We start from the raw sequence: 20,255 nt of genomic DNA, 5'->3' as shown, positions 1-20,255 counted from the left end.
TTGGCAAGAGTGGGCAGCTTGAACCGCCTTAAGGAAAATGTGACGAAATGGCATGCGTGGCGAAAAAGGGTTCGCCCCTGCTTCTGCCAGTGCTTTGGCCCTGCTCAAATCATCCTTTCCTCACAGCTGCTCTTGACACTTTTGGGGGGGAAATGTGGACTATCCTGTTCATTGATCCCCATCACATCTAGTTTGGCCCTTCGCAATTGGCTCCACAAGAACAGACTCTGTTCCTTCATCGAGCTTATTCCAGTATAATTTATTAGCAGAATCTTCTCTCAGCACCTGCTCATTACTCTGCTCTTCACAGCAGCAACCACCTGTGTTCAGTGACAGTTTTTTTCCTTTCTCTGGTTACACCGTAATTGGTGTTTTGTCTGGGCTATAGGGCATCTGGGTTACATAGCTCCCCAGCTTCTCATTAGGAGAAATGACTGCTTAATGTAGTGGATATCCCGAAGGGAAGGAAAAATACATCCAGAATCCACATGTAAATGACCTGAGGGCACAGCCATCCTTTGGGACAATATACCTTGTCAGGTATGTCATATATTTCCCTGCTATTACTTCCCCTCTCTGCTTCTTTATGAAAAGCATAGGCAGTAGAATACACCTCTGGTTTTTCCCCGGTGAGGCTTATATAGGAATCGTATATTAATGGTGGCTTGCATCTGGAATGCATGGTGGGTCGCTCTTGGAGCATGTATGATGATGTGGCATTCAGATTCCATGGGCTGAATGCTGCATTTTGCTGTTCTCTTATTTTCTCAGCTGCTTCTGGTATGGGAACTGTCTGGTCTTCAGAAGATATTATCATGAAGCAGGAAGGGAAATATATGGTCTCTTAATTTGGTCGCACACACTTATATTTCTCTTTTGTGAGAGATCCAGTTCCCTTGTTTCTGTAATGACTTCTTCTCTTGAGGCTTTCTGTGTTGTCTGTTATCTATGCACAACTGAGCAAAATATCACTCTGTTTATACATGCATCAGTTACAGGAACAATAGTGAAAATATATTCAGACCATGACCTTGCTTTTGCTATCTGCATACCAACCTCATAGTATTGTCAGCACATGTCATAGTTTTGCATACTATTTTGTAGCTGAGGATGTATTTTATACAGTAATTGCTCTGTGGTGTGAAAACAAAACATCACTAATTTATGAAAAAAATCACATTCAAAATGAGTCTGTGACTTTAGCTATTTCCCCCGGGGAACATTTGGCTTAATTTTGAATTAGATGTTCCTCTGCATCCTGAATTGTCTATTGCAGCCAAATCCAAAATCTTATTCCATTAAGGACTGGGAAAGTGCCTAATTAAAATTGCACATTATTTCATAAATAAGATAAGGCATCCTGACTTTTATTTCTTCTTTGCTCAAGAACAATGGGGTAAGAATAGGGATGGGCACATCCATTGTTTTTGGCTTCTAATTTTTTCCCGTCTGAAATTCAGTTTTCCACATTTCCACATCAGCTTGCAAATCAATTTTCCACAATAAAATGCATTTTTGTATGTTACTTTCACTACAATGTGCATTTTTATGCTCATCTGCCCTGGGCTGTGTATATTTGTACACATTACTTGCCTGGAGAACTGCATTGCAAAATTCAGAAAACTTTGAAGAATGGCTGCATTTAGGTCCATGCATTGTTCCAATGACTTGGCTGAAACTTTTGCAGGGATTCCAACAATTCTGGACTGTGGTGCTGGAGGGAGTGCCCAAGACACAACCATTTTCAGTGGAGTTGGTTCAAGCATTCAGCTGCAAAAGCATCAAGTGTGTTCCTGAGTGATATGCACGCAGGAGAGAATCTGTTCTTGGTGTGGTATAGCAGCACCTGCTATGGAAAGCAATTTCCCAATCAGGTGCACTGGATGTAGGCCAAGGTCATGTACTAACAATTTACCGTATTTTTTTGCACCATAACACTCAGTTTTTTCCTCCTAAAAAGTAAGAGGAAATGTCTGTGCGTGTTATGGAGGGAATGCCTACGGGTGGCATGCCTATGGATTTTCCTCCTCTAAAAACTATGTGTGTGTTATGGTTGGGTGCGTGTTATAGAGCGAAAAATACGGTAGTTACTACAAAGGCATAACTGAACATGGATCAAACCAGTACAGCCAACAGTTTAGATCAGGAGTTCCCAAACTGTGGTTCCTGGGCCACCAGTGGTTTGTATGCTTCATTAGCTGGACCACGGCATGTGCACATTAAATACTCATTGTGGGTTTTAATTGTATTTTTATAACTTCTTGGTGTTTTGTTTTATTTTATTGTATTGCAATTTGAATTTTGCAGAATGCAAATTGCAAAACAATAGAGTGCAATGTATAAGAAATAAAAGATGAAGCGGGGGGAGGGACAAAAGAATGCTTCGTTTGATTGATGATTTAAATGACAAATCTATGTGGGGATGGGGAGGATGTGGGGATGGCTTTGGTATATTTGCATTGTGATGTAATATAGAAAAAACCCATTTTTTAAAAAAAAGATTCACTCCCATCATTTCAAAAGGATAAAGGTAGCATTTAATATAGCAATCTAAAATTTGCAATACGACAGTAGTGAAAAAGCTACTATCAAAGCAAAACTACATTTGTAGAGTGGCTACCATTTTAAATAAAGTATCTGGCTGGACAGAAATGCAGACATAAGTATAAGAATTAAATAAGGTCTGTGTTTACAAGCATGCATACTGACACCATACAAATGTATGCCCTTTGCAGGACACATAGTCCCTTCATGACTATAGGTAGTGATAGCAACCAATAGCTACCTCAAGTTTAAGCGACCTTGGTGTGTTTTCATTATACACTCATTTTCCCTTTGTACATTACGAAGGCTCCCTGTCACACACACCTGTTAGATGCTCCAGGGAAGACAAACTACTGAAATGTAGCAGATAACATTAATCTCTCTTATTATAACCAGGAAGCTAAAGCTCTACAGGGTTAGTAACAGGATAATTTTAATACAACGGATCAGAATATTTCTGGTACCAATAACATGAAGGCTTTAGGTGCCACTTATCCTTGGGAGCAAGGAGCTGTCTCCTGGATAAGGCTTGCTTAGAAATTAGATGAGAGATTACAAAACTTCCCAGAAGTATCATACCCAATTTCACAATTCAAAGTAAGAGAATGAACAAGTGGCAGAACACAGGTTGTATACAGATAAGGTCTCAAGTTTGAATTTCTGGAATTTCCTGTGGAGCAGGGCTCATGGTCTGAGAAAGACACAGACCCCAGAGATGTGTTCAAGACCCACTGCAAGTCACTGCTGACAGTGCATGGGCTCTGTAATGGCTCCTCATATCTTCAATTGTCTTTTATTCTTCCAGCTTTTTACACATTTCTGGACTGTGGAGAACTTTGTGCTTTGGTGTTGTAGCTTTTAAGCCCTCTGGGTGGTAACAGTCACAATGCATTGTGGGTGGCCTGTTGCTCAACAGGAGATAACCAAAGAGTTAGCCAAGGATTGGTGACCTGGAGTTTTCTCATGCGGTTTGCTTTGAATGAGTTCACAGGCAGTCAGTTCATGGTAGAGGGTATCTAAGACTTCAATGATATGTGGTTTTCCTTTAAAACAGAAAAAAATGCAAATAGTGAATTGGAAGGTTAACAAACCAAAGACAAAGCAGTATGAATATCAATAACATGTCCTTTCTTACAAAACGTAGGCATAATTGCCAAAATTTAATGCAGACTTTTTGAAGGACTGCATTGTGAACACATTCTTGTTCATATCAAAGTGAAGCAGAGTGGAGCAATCTTCAGTTATCTTGGTTGCTCCTTCTGCTTCACACACTGTGGTCAGTTAATCCACATCCTTGAACACACAAAGATGAGTTTTGAAATGTGTCTGTCTCTGTATGTTGGCAGTGTGCTGTAAGGCTAAACCCCCTGAAGCTGTAGTCACAAATAAATAGCCACAGATAAAGCCTTTGGGCTGTAAAATTAATCTCATGCCTAAATCAAAGTTGAGTTCCCACTACAATGAGAGAAAATTGCTAACCAAATCCACCTGGTAACGTTTGATTGTGGGTGCTTCCAGTCGGGTGCTGAATATTGCAAACGGGTTAATCAGATTTTGCAACCCAGTCATTGGCAACATGGTTTTTTTTGATAGATAGCTTATCTAGTTTTCCATGGAATGGGTAAGTCCAGATAAAATGGGGGGAAATATGGGCTGGAATTTTAATGCCAGCGATGTCCTGCAGATGCTTCACACGAAGATTTCGGGATGCAATTTGTGCAGTAGTGAGTACAAAGAAAGTTGATGTTGCAAATGAAGCAGACTTAAAATAGAATGCCTGTGGGTTGAGTTTCTTTTCATTTGTGATGCAGAGAATTCTATCTGTTGGGGAAAGAAGCGGGGAGGAGAGGGACGTAAGGGAAGAAATGGGAAGTAAGGAGGGAAGTGCACTGTAAGCTCCACAGAGGACTGTTGACAAAAGCAGTAGACCTCCAAGAAATTCAAGGTGCATGCATGCTCCTCACAAAGCTACAATTCCCAGATTTCCCGGGAAATGTGGACTGATCGTCAGACAGCTCCAAGGATTGTAGCTCTGTGAAGTGTATAGGGGTCTCCTGACACTTCTCAGCCTTAACAAACCACAGTCCCCAGGATTCTTTGGGGGAAGCCATGTCTGTTTAAAGTGGTATGATACAGATTGAAATGTATAGTGCAGACAGGGCCAATGTTACAATTCCCAGCAACCAGCAACAGTGCCCAGAATTCTTTGAGTGTAAAATGTGTTCTGAATGTGCTTTAAAGGTACAGGGCAGGATTTAATTAAGGAGCCCCATCAGCATAAGCCCTGCAAAGGGACTTCCACTTGTGCAGTGGGCCTTTTCCTGTTCTCTCCCCCCTGCAGGCCCCCTAAATTGCCTAAATGGGGCAGGATGGAAGAACCCCTAGAGCAGCACACAGGAGGGTGGTCATTCTGCCTGGGGAAATGCTTGGCCTAACAATCACCTTAGCATCATGTTGAACTCTTCCCATAGCGTCTTCTCAGCTTAAGTCTCCTAAAAAATTCAAAGAAATTTCTCTTCCATGCCACTCCCTCAAGAAAACAACAGAAAACCAGGCCTCACTTTTGTAGGGGGCAGGATATTTTTAGAGTAGGGAGGGGATTTTGGCACAACCTTAGTTTATTTGCCATTTATTGAAGGACTCGTATTGAAGGGCTCAAATATCCAAATGCCTAGCACTGAGGGACAAGGAATCCCTGCTGGAGACAAAGAGATAATGAAAAACAAAACAAAAAAACCCCCCTTCTGTATGCCTTAATTCCCTCCCATTACTTGCATTTAGATCATTCAGACTAAATTTCGAATCGTTATCTCCTATATTTTCATCCATTCTTCAACCCATTTTGCTCTATGAAAAGCTCTGCCTTTCCCTGCAGACTGTCCATGTGCAACATGCCAGTTCCCTCTCAAGGAGGTCAATGCAAAAACTTTGCAATTAGAAACCAAGTAATCAAATAAAATCCATCAGGTCATAAAGGTTCTCGCAACAACAGCTTATGCACAGTGGGGCTACCGCCTGAGGAGAGGACTCAGCAGATTTAGGCTTTGCATATGAACATGAAAGGTTATTACAGAGATGATCTGACCCACTTCCTTCACTAAAGGATGCTACTTTCCGCTATATTCTCTTTTGTTACACTGTAGGGAGGAAAGGAACTTTTATGCAGTGAAGAAAAATTAGCCTAGAGGGTGTGTTCTATTTTCTCACATATCTGTACAACCCCAATGAAAAGGAATAGGTTGAATATGGATTTGGGCAAAGCTTACAGTCAATGATAAAAAGACTGAGTGAGAGGGAGGTGTCTCCAGTTATGCACAAAGTTCATGCTAATGGCAGAATCTAGTTATGTTTCCATTTCCATGTAATTTCAAAGATGAGAAGACCTTCGATTTAATAGATGTCGTCAAATAACAATTCCCCGTCTCTCAAAGCACAGCAATGGTGAAATTAAGATTTTATTTATTTCTCACCAAAAGTGTCAAGTGACAAAAAGCATCTCCCCTGCAACTTGCTTTATGTCAGGACAGCAATTAGACATGCTGACCCTCTAAACAAAAACAGGAAGTGGTGCCTTCTCTATCAAGGTTGCTACCTCATTTGCCTTCCTACAGCCCTAATTGCTGCTCACCCATCTCATCTTTTCTCTTGCCCAACTATCAGAGAACGGTCATGGGGGTCTTTATTAGCTCTATCCTTTGACCAATGCCTGAGCTCATAGAAAACCTTGCTTATCAGCAGGTGCTTAGATGAATTTCCTTAACTGGACCTATCCCTGACTCTCAGGAGTGTAACATCTTCTCTTTATCTCAGGGATGGGGAAATTATGGTCCTTCTGATATTCTTGTACTCCCAACTCCCACCATTTCTGGCCATTGGCCATGTTGGCTAGCTATGATGGGAGTTGTGAGTCCAACAACATCCAGATGGCTACAGCTTCCCCATACCTTCCCTAGCCATTTCTGGGTATCAAAAGAATGTACCAGGCAGTGTTGGAATGAAAAGTCTCTTCCATCCACTGCAATAGCAAAATCATGTTCCCCTCCAAATTGCTGCTCTAGGCAGCCTCTCTATGGACAGTGACACCTAATGGCAAGGCTCTCCATGCATGGCTTTACTTGCTTACCATGTTCTGGGTCACAGCAGGATTCCAAAGTGCTCAGTAAGATTTTCCCCAAGGCGCGCTTAGATATGTTCTTCAAAACACAAAATATTAGGGAACATTTAGCTTCAACAGAGGCTTATAGGCACACTTCTAAAGAGAAAGCACATTAGTAATCCCTAAACAAAAAAGGAAACTTGGTCTCCCTAAACAAAAAAGGAAACTCAATACAATATCTAACAAAAAAGACCCCACCTCATATTCATTTTTTTGTTTATTTAAAAGATCTGTACTGTGCCTTTTCCTTACAAAAAGCTAAAGACTGCTAACTATAAACTGGCAGAAACATGATTTATTTTTAGCATTCTTTTATTCTTTGTCATGTTTTGACCAAGAGATAAATTCTAGAGTGCAGTTTCAGAGAGTAGTACCTATGCAATGATGCATGGAAACACCTGGGTGCATGGTTGTACACATCAAAGAATGCAAGCAGAGGATATGGAATAAAAACAGCATTCAAAGTGATTGTGGGCTAATGCATAATACTAATGGCAGTTTAAGCAAATGTGTAAGTGGATAGCATATCAATTTGCAATGGAATAAGTGAGTCCAGTTCACATATGGCCTCAGCACATGAGTTTTGTGCACATGAGGGTTTAGCCTACCACATCACTTGTAAAACTTGTAAAGTATATATAAGGAGGCCTCTCATGTGAACCTGCTACCTGTTTTGGGGGCACTACATGGCAGAACAGAGTCTCAAACAAAGAGGTGCTCTCCCAAGCCCACATTCCCAGCACGTTTGCACTTGTGTCTCAGCGACATCTATGCTGACTTGGTTTTGTACACAGAATGGAAGATAGCAGGATCCCCAAGGACATGCTCTATGGGGAGCTGGCTTCAGGCGCCAGGCCTGTTGGCAGACCAACTCTGCATTACAAAGATGTCTACAAATGTGACATGGAGGCTGGAACATCAACCCCACTGTGTGGGTATCCCTTGCAGACGACTGGAGTGCCTGGAGACAGACAGTCAGGTTGTGTATCCACAGCAGTGCCCAGAGGAGAAATGACAGCTGAGAGGAGTGCAGAGAGAAGAAACACCATGGTGCATCTGTAACAGTGAAACCAGACACCTTCATCTGTCCCACCTGCAATAAAACATGTCTCTCCCATTTGGTCTCTACAGCCACAGCAGGCACTGTAACTCTCCAACAGTTTGACTTTACCCCCGATGGCGCACTCTTCCATTGTCTCTCGAGACAGATGGATGGAAACAATGGATATCTGAACACAGCTTATCCATATGTGATCAAACTGTATTACAGTGGTACCTCGGGTTAAGAACTTAATTCGTTCTGGAGGTCCGTTCTTAACCTGAAACTGTTCTTAACCTGAAGCACCACTTTAGCTAATGGGGCCTCCCGCTGCCGCTACTGCGCAATTTCTGTTCTCATCCTGAAGCAAAGTTCTTAACCCGAGGTACTAATTCTGGGTTAGCAGAGTCTGTAACCTGAAGCGTCTGTAACCTGAAGTGTCTGTAACCCGAGGTACCACTGTATTTTGGCTGGCACCGAGATAACAGAGGAGTGAAAAGCAGAAATACATGAGTCATAGGCAGCAACAGATACTCTGAGGCGCAGAAGCAAGGACTGGACCTCATGAGAGTGAGGAATTTTTCAGGACGCAGAAGTCCTCTCGAAGGCAGCTTTGATGTCTAGAAAACCCCCCAGCCCCCCTCATCTTCAAATATTCCTATCCATCAGTGAAAGCAAGAAATGAAACCGTTCTCCCGCAGGGTTAGAAGAGTGCCATTCAGTTTCATGTGAGAGAACAATAGCCTTACCGATTCCCAAGACCCTAACAATGTGGGGGCATTCTGTGCATTCCCCCCAGGGTGCTGTAATTCACCCTATTCATTGACAGATCTTATCACCATCTAGAGCTACAATATATGACAGCATACAGGACTCATGACACTGTTCTCAGAGTGGTGTGACACACTGTTTGATGGATTGTCTGCTAAGCCGAGATGACTTTCAGTGAGACTGCCGGTCAATGAGGGACATGTCACAGAATCCTGACACAGAACGCAGCAATGCTTTCTGCCAATCATAATCAGTCATGGCGCTTTAATAGCGTATCCTTTGTGGGATTGTTATTGATCCAAAGAGCAAGCACTGCCACACTCAGGATATGAAGGCTCGGCCGAGCCGGGCAGCGAGTTAACATAATAGAAAAAAGCTACACTTACTCTGGAGAGCCTCCAGAAGCATGGAGGCATATTTCAAGCATGATAAAGCAATCATCAAGTCAATCACATTCACAATAAACAACAGATTTGCATGCATTTAAAAGCAAGAGGCGTGAACTCCAGATGCAGATCCAGAGCAGGTCCATTTGCTTTGTTCAAATGGTTTTGAAAGACCTTGCTTCTCACAGTCACCATGACTCCAGTCCTACGAATCAATGAGAGCAACTTTTTAAAATGATCTACTCTCAACATCTTGTTGTATATATAATATTTGTACAGCTTGTTATATGTTTGCTGTGCTAACAGGTGAAACCAAAATCATCTGATCACTAAATGCCCTAGGATGCTTTCAGGTAAATACATGTGTCTTCCGTTCCACTAAAGGAGGAAATCCATGCCATGCCGTGTCTACTGTTCTGTCAGCACAAGCAATTTCAGCCTGCCAGATGGAACAATTGTGCACAGAGAAGGGATGGGGAGAAGTTCGATTCAGCTTGAATTTAGAGGCGTATCTGTTATATTTGCACTTCCTGAAACAATTATGAGAACTGAAACACAATCATCCTTCAAAATTCCATATTTTGTGACACAGATCTCCAACCAATGCTTATAAAAAATACGCACATTGCAAGTAAGTGTGCATAAAAAATGAATGTAGTAGTGCAACTAACATACCAACTGTGCTACATTAGGTAAAATAGCTTGCAAAATGTCAAAACTGCCTGGGATTGAATCTGGGACTTTCTACATGCAAATTATCCCAAGCACAGATTATCCCATGAGATCACCCACTCACTTGCCTGCCTGCCTGGATAATTTTTAAAAAGTTTTATTGATTTCCTACCCCTACCCTCAAGTATATCATAATTCATGCATTCACATGAGCATTCATACAACCTTGTGTGAAGGCTCCCTTCCTTGCTTGGGTAGATATTTCCAATATTCTTTAAAACACTTTAAAAAAATGATATGCACAGCTTCTGTCTAGCACATAAATCAATCTCTCTCTTTCTCTTAAAAAAAAATCTTTAGGAATAACATTAACGAGAATGGTAGCTGCTTACAACCTGATCAAGCCAATTACCCACCTTTTAATATAGACATGTAAAAGACTAAAACAGGAAAGTGAGCAGACTTTCCCTCATTGTAACCCCCATTTTCTGCATGTTTGTACAGCATTGATGCTGGATCAGGTCTAGCACTTCCATGGTTGTGCTACTGATGAAGCTGCCACCACTATCATTGCTTTTTTTAAAAGCAGCGTTGGAGAAGTTGTGATTCTCACAATGCTGATTTCGGTGCAGGGTATCAAAGGGGTGTGCAATCCCCTTTCAATTGCTTCTTCCCTGCACTCCTCCTTATGTGCTTGCAGTGGGTGGGAGAACAATGATGGGGGGGAAGGGAGAGCAGGGGTAGAAGATTTAGAACTCCCTCCCTGTCTATTGCTCCTTCCATCTACATCACATAATAACTTAGGCCAGCAATATCTCAGTTGGCAAACTACGAAACTCTTAATCTCAGAGTCATAGGTTTGAGCCCCACATTGACAAAATATCCTTGCATTGCATGGGGTTGGACTAGATGACCCTTGTGATTCCTTCCAGCTCTACAACCCTGTGGTTCAAAGGCAATGAGAAGTTCCTCCCCTCTACGGATGTTCACTTTCCCACTTTCCCAGACTTGGGTCTTCTCCAAATGTATAGTTTTGCCCCACTCACACTAAACATTTGCATAGCAGCTTTAAGTGTTCAGAGCACTTCGCATGGGTTAACTAGTTGCAATCTTTACAACAAAGTCAGACAGTATTATTATATGTGGGGGCTGAGAAAGAGTGCCTAAGGCCACCTAGCGAATTCATGGCAGAGGTGAGATTCAAACCAAGGGCTTCCTGATTTGCAACTCAGTCTTTTAACTGCGATGCTACGGCAGTTCACATGAAGTAGCCTTGTTAAGAAAGCTACTCGCAAGAAGCTTTTCCTCTGCACAGACACACCAATCAAATACTCTCAAGCCCTGGTATCAACTGCTCTGAATGGGGAAGCAGATTAACAGTTATTTTAGATCAGTCTGAAGCAATCTCAGACCTAAACCTTCCTTAGGAGAGAGAGAGGATGAATATCTCTGATGGGAAAGCTATTCATCTGGATGTTTGGGCTGTCATTTCCTAATGCAGCCATGCGCTGCCAAGCTTTCCTGCAGCAAACTCAAAATGACACTGGATGTGGCCACCTAATGGAAAGCTCATGGAAAGATACAAGGTTGTGTATCCCTACGGAGGGTCAGGGTCCAGACTCTCAGCTACCTCCCACTATTTTCTTGCCATACCAGGTCCCGAAGTTGCTGAAGCAGCTGCAAAACATCCAAGAGCTTTTCTTCCACCAGGGACAGCCTTACTCTCTCTGTCTCCAACATCTGCATCTCCATCTTCAGCAATTCAGTCTCCTCCAACTTCTGCTGCAGTTCCCCTAGCAATGGGCCTTTCATCTGGACAACGATAGATGACATGAAAAGTACTGGAGCACAAGCATTAAATGTATTCCCCAACTCTTTAATCAGCGGTAAATGCCCATTGTGAACATGAACTTAATTTTGCCAAGTGGAAAGTGTCACTAAAGGATATAGTGAGTAGGAAGTAAAGGCAAAGATCCGCATTCTGGGCCTTTGCTGTGGTGGCTTCCTGATTGTGGAATGCTCTCCCCAGAAAGACTCACCTGGCACCATCATTATATGTCTTTAGGCACCAGGCAAAAACATTCCTCTTTACCCAGGCTATTAAATAATCTATGGCCTGTAAAAGTATTTGGGAGAGGACTGTTGTTATTATGACTATCTTATTATTAGGCTGCCTGTCAGTATGCTTTTTATTGTGTTTTTATCATGGATGTTCTGCAACGTGTTTTTAATGTTGTCTACCGCCCTGGGATTTTTTGATAAAGGGTGGTATACACATTGAATGAATGAATGAATGAATGAATGAATAAATAAATAAAAATGGGAATTTCATGGGCTGTTTAACATAGCCAAGATCATCTGGGGATTTCAGGTTTTCTGAGTGTGCCTTGTAGGTTCACATATATTTTCAAAAGGAAGCAATACAGATAGGATTGACCTCTTCCCACCACCAATTCTGTCCCATGGCTTTTATTGCACCTGTATGCCTGGTGGTTCCGCTGTAGCAGAAATAAAATCAAGATCTCAGCTGGTGTTTTTCATTCTCCTTGAGCCATTAGTATTTTGCAAAGCCCTTACTTAACTAAACACATGCTTCACTGCACTCCTGTGAAACACTTTTGATTGCTTAAAGTTTAAGTGTATGAACCATTTAGCAGGAGAGAAAATATTGGCATATACATTAACTTCAGGGGGACCACCTGTGTGATCAAGTTAAACATGCACTTTAGAATTGGTTGCCTCTTTCTTTTAAGAACATAGTCAAGGGCTTCATTGAATTGAAGGTCATGTCAATACCCACTTCCACCCAGCTGGGTATAAGTAAACATCTTTGTCACCAAAATATTCATTTCCTTCACACGCGCACATGCCTAACCATGCCTACTCATAAGTAAGTCCTAGTGAATTCAATGGGGCTTATTTCCAGGTAAGTGCAGTTGGCAGTGTTAATGTTACAATGCAGGAAGCAGAGCCACTGAATCTTGGCGCCTGTGCTGAATACAGTGGTACCTCAGGTTAAGTACTTAATTCGTTTCGGAGGTCCATTCTTAACCTGAAACTGTTCTTAACCTGAGGTACCATTTTTGCTAATGGGGCCTCCCGCTGCCACCACGCCACCACCGTGTGATTTCTGTTCTCACCCTGAAGCAAAGTTCTTAACCCGAGGTACTATTTCTGGGTTAGCGGAGTCTGTAACCTGAAGTGTCTGTAACCTGAAGTGTCTGTAACCCGAGGTACCACTGTAATTCAACACACAAGCTTCATCTTGAATCTTCTGTGTGGTCACAAGGTCCATTCAGTTTAACAGCTAATCATGGGGCAATGCTCTTGAACATGGACCAGTTCGTGCTCTATTTAAGCAATACTGTCATTATTATTTTTAAAGGAGAAATATGTTCCCCAAAACTGTGACAGCTTGCCTATTTAATGAGGACACTTCCAGACAAGGGGTTTATTCAGCATTTATATGGGGAGGTATCCAACATAGTGCCGTGGTAATAATTCAAGCAGCACAAGCATTTAAGCTTGCCAGATGGAATGATCTCCCCACTCCCCTGTGTTGTTTTAGGGGCTCTCCTGACCCTTGTGGAGCCAATTTGTGCAACATAGGAGCACAGGGGAAAGAGAGGGGGTATGCCCCCTTGCACTACCATAAATCCTTGTGTGGGCTTCCACTAGTGGGGCTCATCAGTTGAATCCCACCCACAGGTATGTTTGCAGGAAGATTAGACAACATTGCATCAAGCAACTGTTGTTCCAGGCTTTCCAATGCATTTCCTCATCACTTCCCTTCTTGCAAAAAGGCCAATTTAGAGTGAGGTGGGGAGGGGAACCATGTTGGTTGCACAAGAGCTCCAAATCAACTTTGTGACAGGTCAAATGTGCCTCACAGCCCCCCCCCAAGGTTGTTAAACCACGTCTTAGCCTAGGGCAAATGCTCCTTCTCAGCTCCTCTGTCAATCTGCAGCATGGGTAGAGGACATCTGCCAAACAGTCATTTCTGCACTCCCATTTCCACATGCATTTCCAAGGCATCGAAACACATAAACAAATAGTTGCCCTCAGCGTTCGTCTGTATCAGATTCGCCTCCAGGGAAGTAGCTATGATTCCCAATAACAGTGTGACTCTGCGGTAGATTACTTTCACGGCACTCCCCCCCCCCCAACTTGGTCTAGCAAGGTTATTTTCCTATTCACTACTGACACATTACAAGAGAGGTGTCCCCAAATCCAGAATCCATTTCAAAGTCTATATTTCCCTCTATCCATTAAACCAGTAGTAAGGAACCTTTTTCAGACCAAAGGATGCGTTCTCACATTTATGGACCATCTCCTGGGGCCCACAATGGTAGGCAGGGACTAGGGATGCAAGACTGCCTGTTTTGGTTCTCTCGCTTCTCATTTTTCAAATCTTAAAATCAGTTCTCCACATTTCTGCAGGAAATTTTCATTTAAAACAAAACAAAAAAAAAACCTCTCATGAAAATTCCACGGCATTTGTGCATATTTATCCTAATAAACACATTTTTTACTAACGTACGCATTTCTGCAAGCAATCACTCCTAATACGATGCATGTTTCTAAGTTTTTAAAGTAATATATTCATTCCTGTGCACTAATGTTCCCACACACACACACCCACACACACACACCCCATTGGTTGGAGAACTGCAAAACCTGGATATGCGTGAATTTTGATGGATTGTTTTGGTTTGGTTTGCGTATTGTTTCAGAGAGTACAAATCCAATAGATTTGATTCAAACTGAATCTCTCTCCTGTCCCCAGCAAGGAGAGGCAGATAGGGTGGAACCACAGGAGTGGTCTGTAGAAGGATCTGGCCTGGACAGAGTCCCAAATGCCAGCCAGAGAGGCCAGGAGGACTGCATTTGCTTCACGTGAAGCAATTAACAGGACAACATACCAAGACCCTCAAAAACTGTGTCCCTCTTTAGCCACGCTGTCGGATCTCTTGAGCTTCAATTCGACGCATGTTTACTTTGACTGTGTGAACATTCCACAGTGTTCTCTATTCTCCGCCTGTTTCTCCTTGTTTGGAACAGATAAACAAAGGCAATTACGAGCTCTCTTGCAAGTATCCACTAGTCCTCAGCTTATCAAGAAGCTAATTGCTACCTGCCTTTTCAGAACCAATGAAGAAATTCCACAAAGCAACTCGGGGTCTTTATCATGTTGGACACACACAGCTTGTTTTCTCCTTGATCAATGCTATTGAATGGTGCTGTAATTATTGTACAAACTGTGCTGCAGCCACAAGTTCATAATTTTCTTTGAAGTTTATGTAACACTACAGGCTGGATGTAGATGGTAATGCTTCTCATCCTTTTAATCATGGTTGCTGCTACAGATTTTTAAAGGTCCTGGTGGCAAAAGTGCAATTGGAATTGGCCAGGATCCACATACGCTGGTAATGGGCACCTCTGAAAGCCACTATTACATCACAATTGCCACTGGAAAACAGAGAGTTTTGAAGCACAATCCAGATTATCACCTTTAGGTTTATGCAAGGCTTAGAAAGGGCTATTTAGACTACTACCGCACTCCCATTTCCTCCCAAATACCAAAAGCACATTCCCTCCAACAGCCATTGGAGGCACACAGTTTTTAAAAATTGGTTTTCTGGATTGCAGCTCTACAATATGGTTGAATATGGAATTGATGTTGCATAAGGTCCATCCATGGGACGCGGGTGGCACTGTGGGTTAAACCACAGAGCCTAGGACTTGCTGATCAGAAGGTCGGCGGTTCGAATCCCCGCGACGGGGCGAGCTCCCGTTGCTCGGTCCCTGCTCCTGCCAACCTAGCAGTTCGAAAGCACATCAAAGTGCAAGTAGATAAATAGGTACCGCTCCGGTGGGAAGGTAAACGGCGTTTCCGTGTGCTGCTCTGGTTCACCAGAAGCGGCTTAGTCATGCTGGCCACATGACCTGGAAGCTGTACGCCAGCTCCCTCGGCCAATAAAGCGAGATGAGCATCGCAACCCCAGAGTCAGCCACGACTGGACCTAATGGTCAGGGGTCCCTTTACCCTTTACCTTTAAGGTCATTTTGAAATAAAGACAACAGATTGGTTCTGACATAATGGAACCCTAGTTTGGTGCTACATGATCAAAGCCCCAGTCCATTTAATTCCCTCTCCCGCTCTAGCCCCCTCTTTCACTTTGATTTGGCCATGATTGCGCACTGTGGATGCCACATCAAACTATGGTTTAATGCAAGATTGGAACTGAGGAAGGGAATGAGAGTGTGGTGGGTGGAGGGAGGAGGATGTGCACATATGAGTACTGGGTCCATTCACACACCACCAAACCATGGTTTGGCATTATTACATGACCATGGTTCCTCCATGCAAAGATAGTGTTTGTGTATGAGCAGCTTTTATGCCCAATTGCTTTTGCCTATATAAAGATTAGACATCTTCTTGGTGGATGAAATCAACTCCACTTTTTGATTCATTTGTCTAGCAAAAGCCACGTATTAGTCTCTATGCCACTGGCAATATTTTATCACTTTCGGCTTGGTAAAGCATCAACTTATCTTCAAAATTTACTAATGTTTTCTTCAATCTATCATTTATGACCTGACACCTTCATTAAGCTCTTTCTTTGGAGGACAGCTCTTTGAATTTACTGCTGCTACATACTGGAGCATACTTAAAAAGGAATCAAAGTTAACAACCTTTTTCATCTCCTGGCCTTTGTACTTTTAGATTGGATCAATTATTGATCCATACGTGTGGCTGTTACTCTTGGCCGGCCTGCAGCTGAAGGGAATTTTGTTGTGCTTCATTTGTTTGAACGGCCTTTAAAGGTACGGTTTTGAACGCATAAATAAGAGCACACCATGCCATTTAGGTACAGTTTTAGCAAACTGCCTACAGAAAGTGACAGTCTGGCAGTAATTCCTATATTAACTTAAAAGCTTTATGTATAATTGAGTAGGAGGCTATTTCAGCCCACTCTTAGATTTTATTCCAGGTTCAGAGATGCTTGATATTTACTGATGGGGGGGATATCATAATTGTTACCCTACAAAATTATACACATTATACCCTACAAAATTATACGTAGTCCAAGATGCACAGATCATTTGAAAATTCTGAGAACTGAATCATTCCATCTAATTTTTGAGGCATGGAATCTGCCTCTTACCAGTAATCAGCATAGATTGGACAGACTACTGGGCTTTGGGACTTCAACCTACACATGCCTGAAGCAGCCTCATATTGCATTCTTGCTGAAGCTATTATTTACATGTACTGTATCTACATACAAATATACATTCCCAATATATACTGTGTCACTCCACAGTGGCAGGACAGTGTCACGCAACAACTCTCTGCCAGCAAGCTTTGGAGGATGTCGTAAGAGAACGTAGGTGATATCCAGCAAGACAGTTACACTAGTGCAAGGATTTCTGCTTGTGCAATGGATGTTCCCCTCCCTCTTCTCTCCCCTCCACACCCTGTGCCCTCCCCAAATCTATTCCAAAAGAGTTGGGGAAACAGATTTGGGAGGGTATGTGTGCAGAGAGAATTTCTCTTGGAGAAGAGAGGGAGGGCAAATTCTGTCCTTGCGCTGGCTGATCTAATTCACTAGATAGTGCCCTACGCATTTCAGAGTCTTGTTGAGAAAGAGACAGAAATAGAGATTAGCATTGGCTGTGATCCAGAGGGCTGTGCAGCGGCCAGCAGAGAGAGAGTGGCATCCGCCTGTCCTCCTACCACTGGCATCACTGTGGTTTACTAGGGGGCAAAGGCGAGAGGTGATGGAAGGGATGGCTGGGAGATTGGCACAATGCATGGCTCCACCAGTTCACCGAACTCCCCGCCACCTCACCCCTCCTGGTAAGCCGCAATGGTACTTGGGAAGCCAGGTGTGGCCCTGGTGTCCCTTTCTGCCAGCTGCTCCCGATACTGTGCAAAAAGTGAACATGCACAGCAGAGCTTGAGCACCTCCAGCTGAAACCACTTGTTTGACAAAAAACTCCTGAAATGTGAAGGGTTTTTGGAGGTCGCTTCTGACAAAAGCTGTGATCAGAGACAAAACAAGGAGATCAGCAATATTCATGCACTCTATTGGATCTCAGCCAGTCTTCAGTGACACACTGCATTTGCTCCCCCCCCCCACCAAAAGGCATAATACACACACATCTACCTCTTCCATATTTGTTCCCAGTGTTTTCACTTCTTGCCCTTTCATCTCAAGCTGTTCCGTTAACTTTGAGAGTCGCTTAACTAGTTCCACAATGGTGTTCTCACGGTCGTCCTTTCTGATGTTCCCAAAGGAGGCCATCAGCTTCTTCAGAATTGTGTCATCACACCTGTGGGCAGAAAGACTCCAGTGACTGTGTGTTTCTCCACTGTAGCTTCATAAAGTTAGAAATGAATGCCCTTCGTTGCACAGCATAAAATATTTGAACTGTGCACCCCTGGGAACAAAATCCCTTTCTGAAACAAAACAGGATTCAACTGCATAGTCAAGAAATGAAAGCATGCCTTTGGGTTGCCCTGGTCAAGATAAAGCAACTAACAAATTTAATAAATAATAATAATAATAATAATAATAATTACTTGTGAAATCTCCACCATTTGAAATCATGAAAAATAGGCCATGAGAAAGAATTCTGCTAATGAAATGTGGCAATTAGAACTAATAAGAAATTGTTTGTATTTAAAAGAATTTCTTCACCTAATTGTGGATTGCAGTTGTGGTTGCAATCCCAGAAAATTATGTGCTTAGACAATGGGGGATGGGGCATGCAGCTGGAGATATCTTTGAAGTTTCTCTGCAGCAGCAGCTCACAGGGTTTCACAGGCAAGCTGGTTTTCGTGTCTAAGGTCAGCTTGCCTGTCGAGTTGCGTGAGTGACTACAGTGGAAGCTGCAGAGACACCTTGGCTTGCATGCACAGTTCTCCCCGAACGCGCTGCTATGCTGTCTATTATTATAGGGCTTGGCATTACTCTCTGGCGTTGAATCAGATTAATTTCATTTACCATCTGAACCTTGTAGATGCCAGGGAAAGCTGTGTGGGAAGCTCCGTTCTCATCCCTAACATCTACTTGAATCGGATGGATTTAATTAACATATGTTCTACAACTACAGGGGATAATCACTGATGTACTCAGTGTACTACCAACCTTTTGATTTGATACAACCATATTGCATGTTCTGCTTCAAATGCAACTGTACCTGCGATACATCATTAATTGCCCCCAGTAGCTTTCTCAGACAATGAAGACGTGTCCTACAAAAGCTCTCGTTGGGACATACCCACTACTGCAACAGGGAAGTCTGGCGAGGAGTTTCTTCACTTCGGCCACCTGGGATTGCTGTTCCCCTGACCATTTCTCCTCTTCTTCATCAGAAGCAGCCTGGCCTTCCACAGAACGAAACATTTGTTCTTCCCCTGGAAACAAAGAAGAACCTCTTCCTAAAATCTAGCGGCACTCACCGTAACGCCTTCTTCAAACAGTAGTTTCAAATGAGATTCAATTTAAGCAAGATCAAGTGGGTAATCTTAAATGAATAATTGGCAGAAACGCTAAAAGTTTCATTACTAGATAGAAGAGAACTTCCCCTTGGGAAGACTTAGCCAAAATGATGACTCTGTTACATTTTTAAAAAAATAATACACCCCAAGCTCCTGTCACTTTCTTAATTAAGAACAGTTGGCTCAATATGTCTGAAACTGCCTCTAAGCCCTTTGCAAATGAATGGAAGGCACACTAAAGTACCATTCCCATTCATTACAGTGGAGTTTGCTCAGGAGGAAGTGAAATACAATGTCAACTTCTGCATCAGAGTCTACTAGTAGCAAGCCAAAAAGAGTCTGAGAAGGCTTCCTGGTTGTGAATGGATCCCCGCTCAGCCCTGTTCCAGTATAGGACCAAATACTATCCATGACCCTGCCCACGGCCATCACATCTTGTCCCCATGCTCTCATATATATATATATATATAATATTTCTCAGTTTTTCATATAAACCAGATCCGAAACATACTGTAAAACTAGCCCTCCGAAAAAGCACATGAATTAACACAAAAACGAGGACTAAACGTCCACTAGATTTCCAAAGGTTGCTTTTGCAGTATGTGAAAGGCCATGTAAAGCACAAAAATGAATAGGAAATGAAATGTCCGGAAGTGCCCTCTAAATGCAATGAAAGTCAGCATATAAGAACAAACAGATAAAATAACAATAAGGAGTGGGGCAAGGCCATGGAGAATTTTAAAGATAAGAACAAGAAGCTTGTGCAGGATAAGGAGCCGGCATAGGGGTTTATGAAGTGATATAGTCAGAGTGATGAGAGAAGGGAATTATGTTGGAAGCTCAGTGGTACAGTGTCTGTTTTGCATGCATGCAGAATGTCCCAGATTCAATCCCTGAATCTCTCAGTAGGGCCTGGGAAATGCTACTGTTTGAAACCTTAGAGTGTTGCTGCCAGTCAAGGTAGACAATGTGAAACAAATGGACCGATGGCTTTGACTCAGTACAGTGAAGCTTCCTATGTTCTGTAGCAGCAGAATGCTGAACAGAGGTAAGAGGATTAAGGTGAGGCAATGGAAGATCAGGCAGAAAAGTTAGTGCAGCAGGGGGGCCAGCAAGTGGTGAGCAGGATGTGAAGCCGAGCTCTCACAGTGGGGACACAGAGGAAGGACCGTATTT

At 42.7% G+C, this 20,255-nt stretch overlaps 1 protein-coding gene and 1 long non-coding RNA gene across 9 annotated transcripts in view; one reads left to right on the top strand and one right to left on the bottom strand.

Moving 5' to 3' along the window:
* Positions 1–20,255, top strand: part of LOC310668633 — a 38,906-nt gene that overhangs the window by 1,330 nt on the left and 17,321 nt on the right. The gene's annotated exons all lie outside the window — the stretch shown is intronic.
* The window catches only part of EFCC1 (EF-hand and coiled-coil domain containing 1), a 61,855-nt gene continuing 44,114 nt past the window's right edge, over positions 2,515–20,255 (bottom strand). Inside the window, exons 4-9 of one of the 8 annotated variants that reach the window (XM_083421203.1) lie at positions 18,860–18,995; positions 17,743–17,908; positions 11,222–11,380; positions 6,668–6,737; positions 4,987–5,036; positions 2,515–3,587 (exon numbers count right to left, since the gene is read on the bottom strand). In XM_083421203.1, coding sequence (XP_083277329.1) covers positions 5,023–5,036; positions 6,668–6,737; positions 11,222–11,380; positions 17,743–17,908; positions 18,860–18,995 — 545 coding nt within the window. In that variant the 3' untranslated portion in view covers positions 2,515–3,587; positions 4,987–5,022. The remainder of the gene's footprint in view (positions 3,588–4,986; positions 5,037–6,667; positions 6,738–11,221; positions 11,381–17,742; positions 17,909–18,859; positions 18,996–20,255) is intronic. The other 7 variants (XM_083421206.1, XM_083421201.1, XM_083421202.1 and 4 more) reach the window with 7 other exon arrangements.

The sequence above is a fragment of the Podarcis tiliguerta genome (assembly GCF_965153285.1).
Source record: "Podarcis tiliguerta genome assembly, chromosome: 2".
NCBI classification, from domain to species: Eukaryota; Metazoa; Chordata; class Lepidosauria; order Squamata; family Lacertidae; genus Podarcis; species Podarcis tiliguerta.
This window is presented reverse-complemented; position numbering and strand designations above follow the sequence as displayed.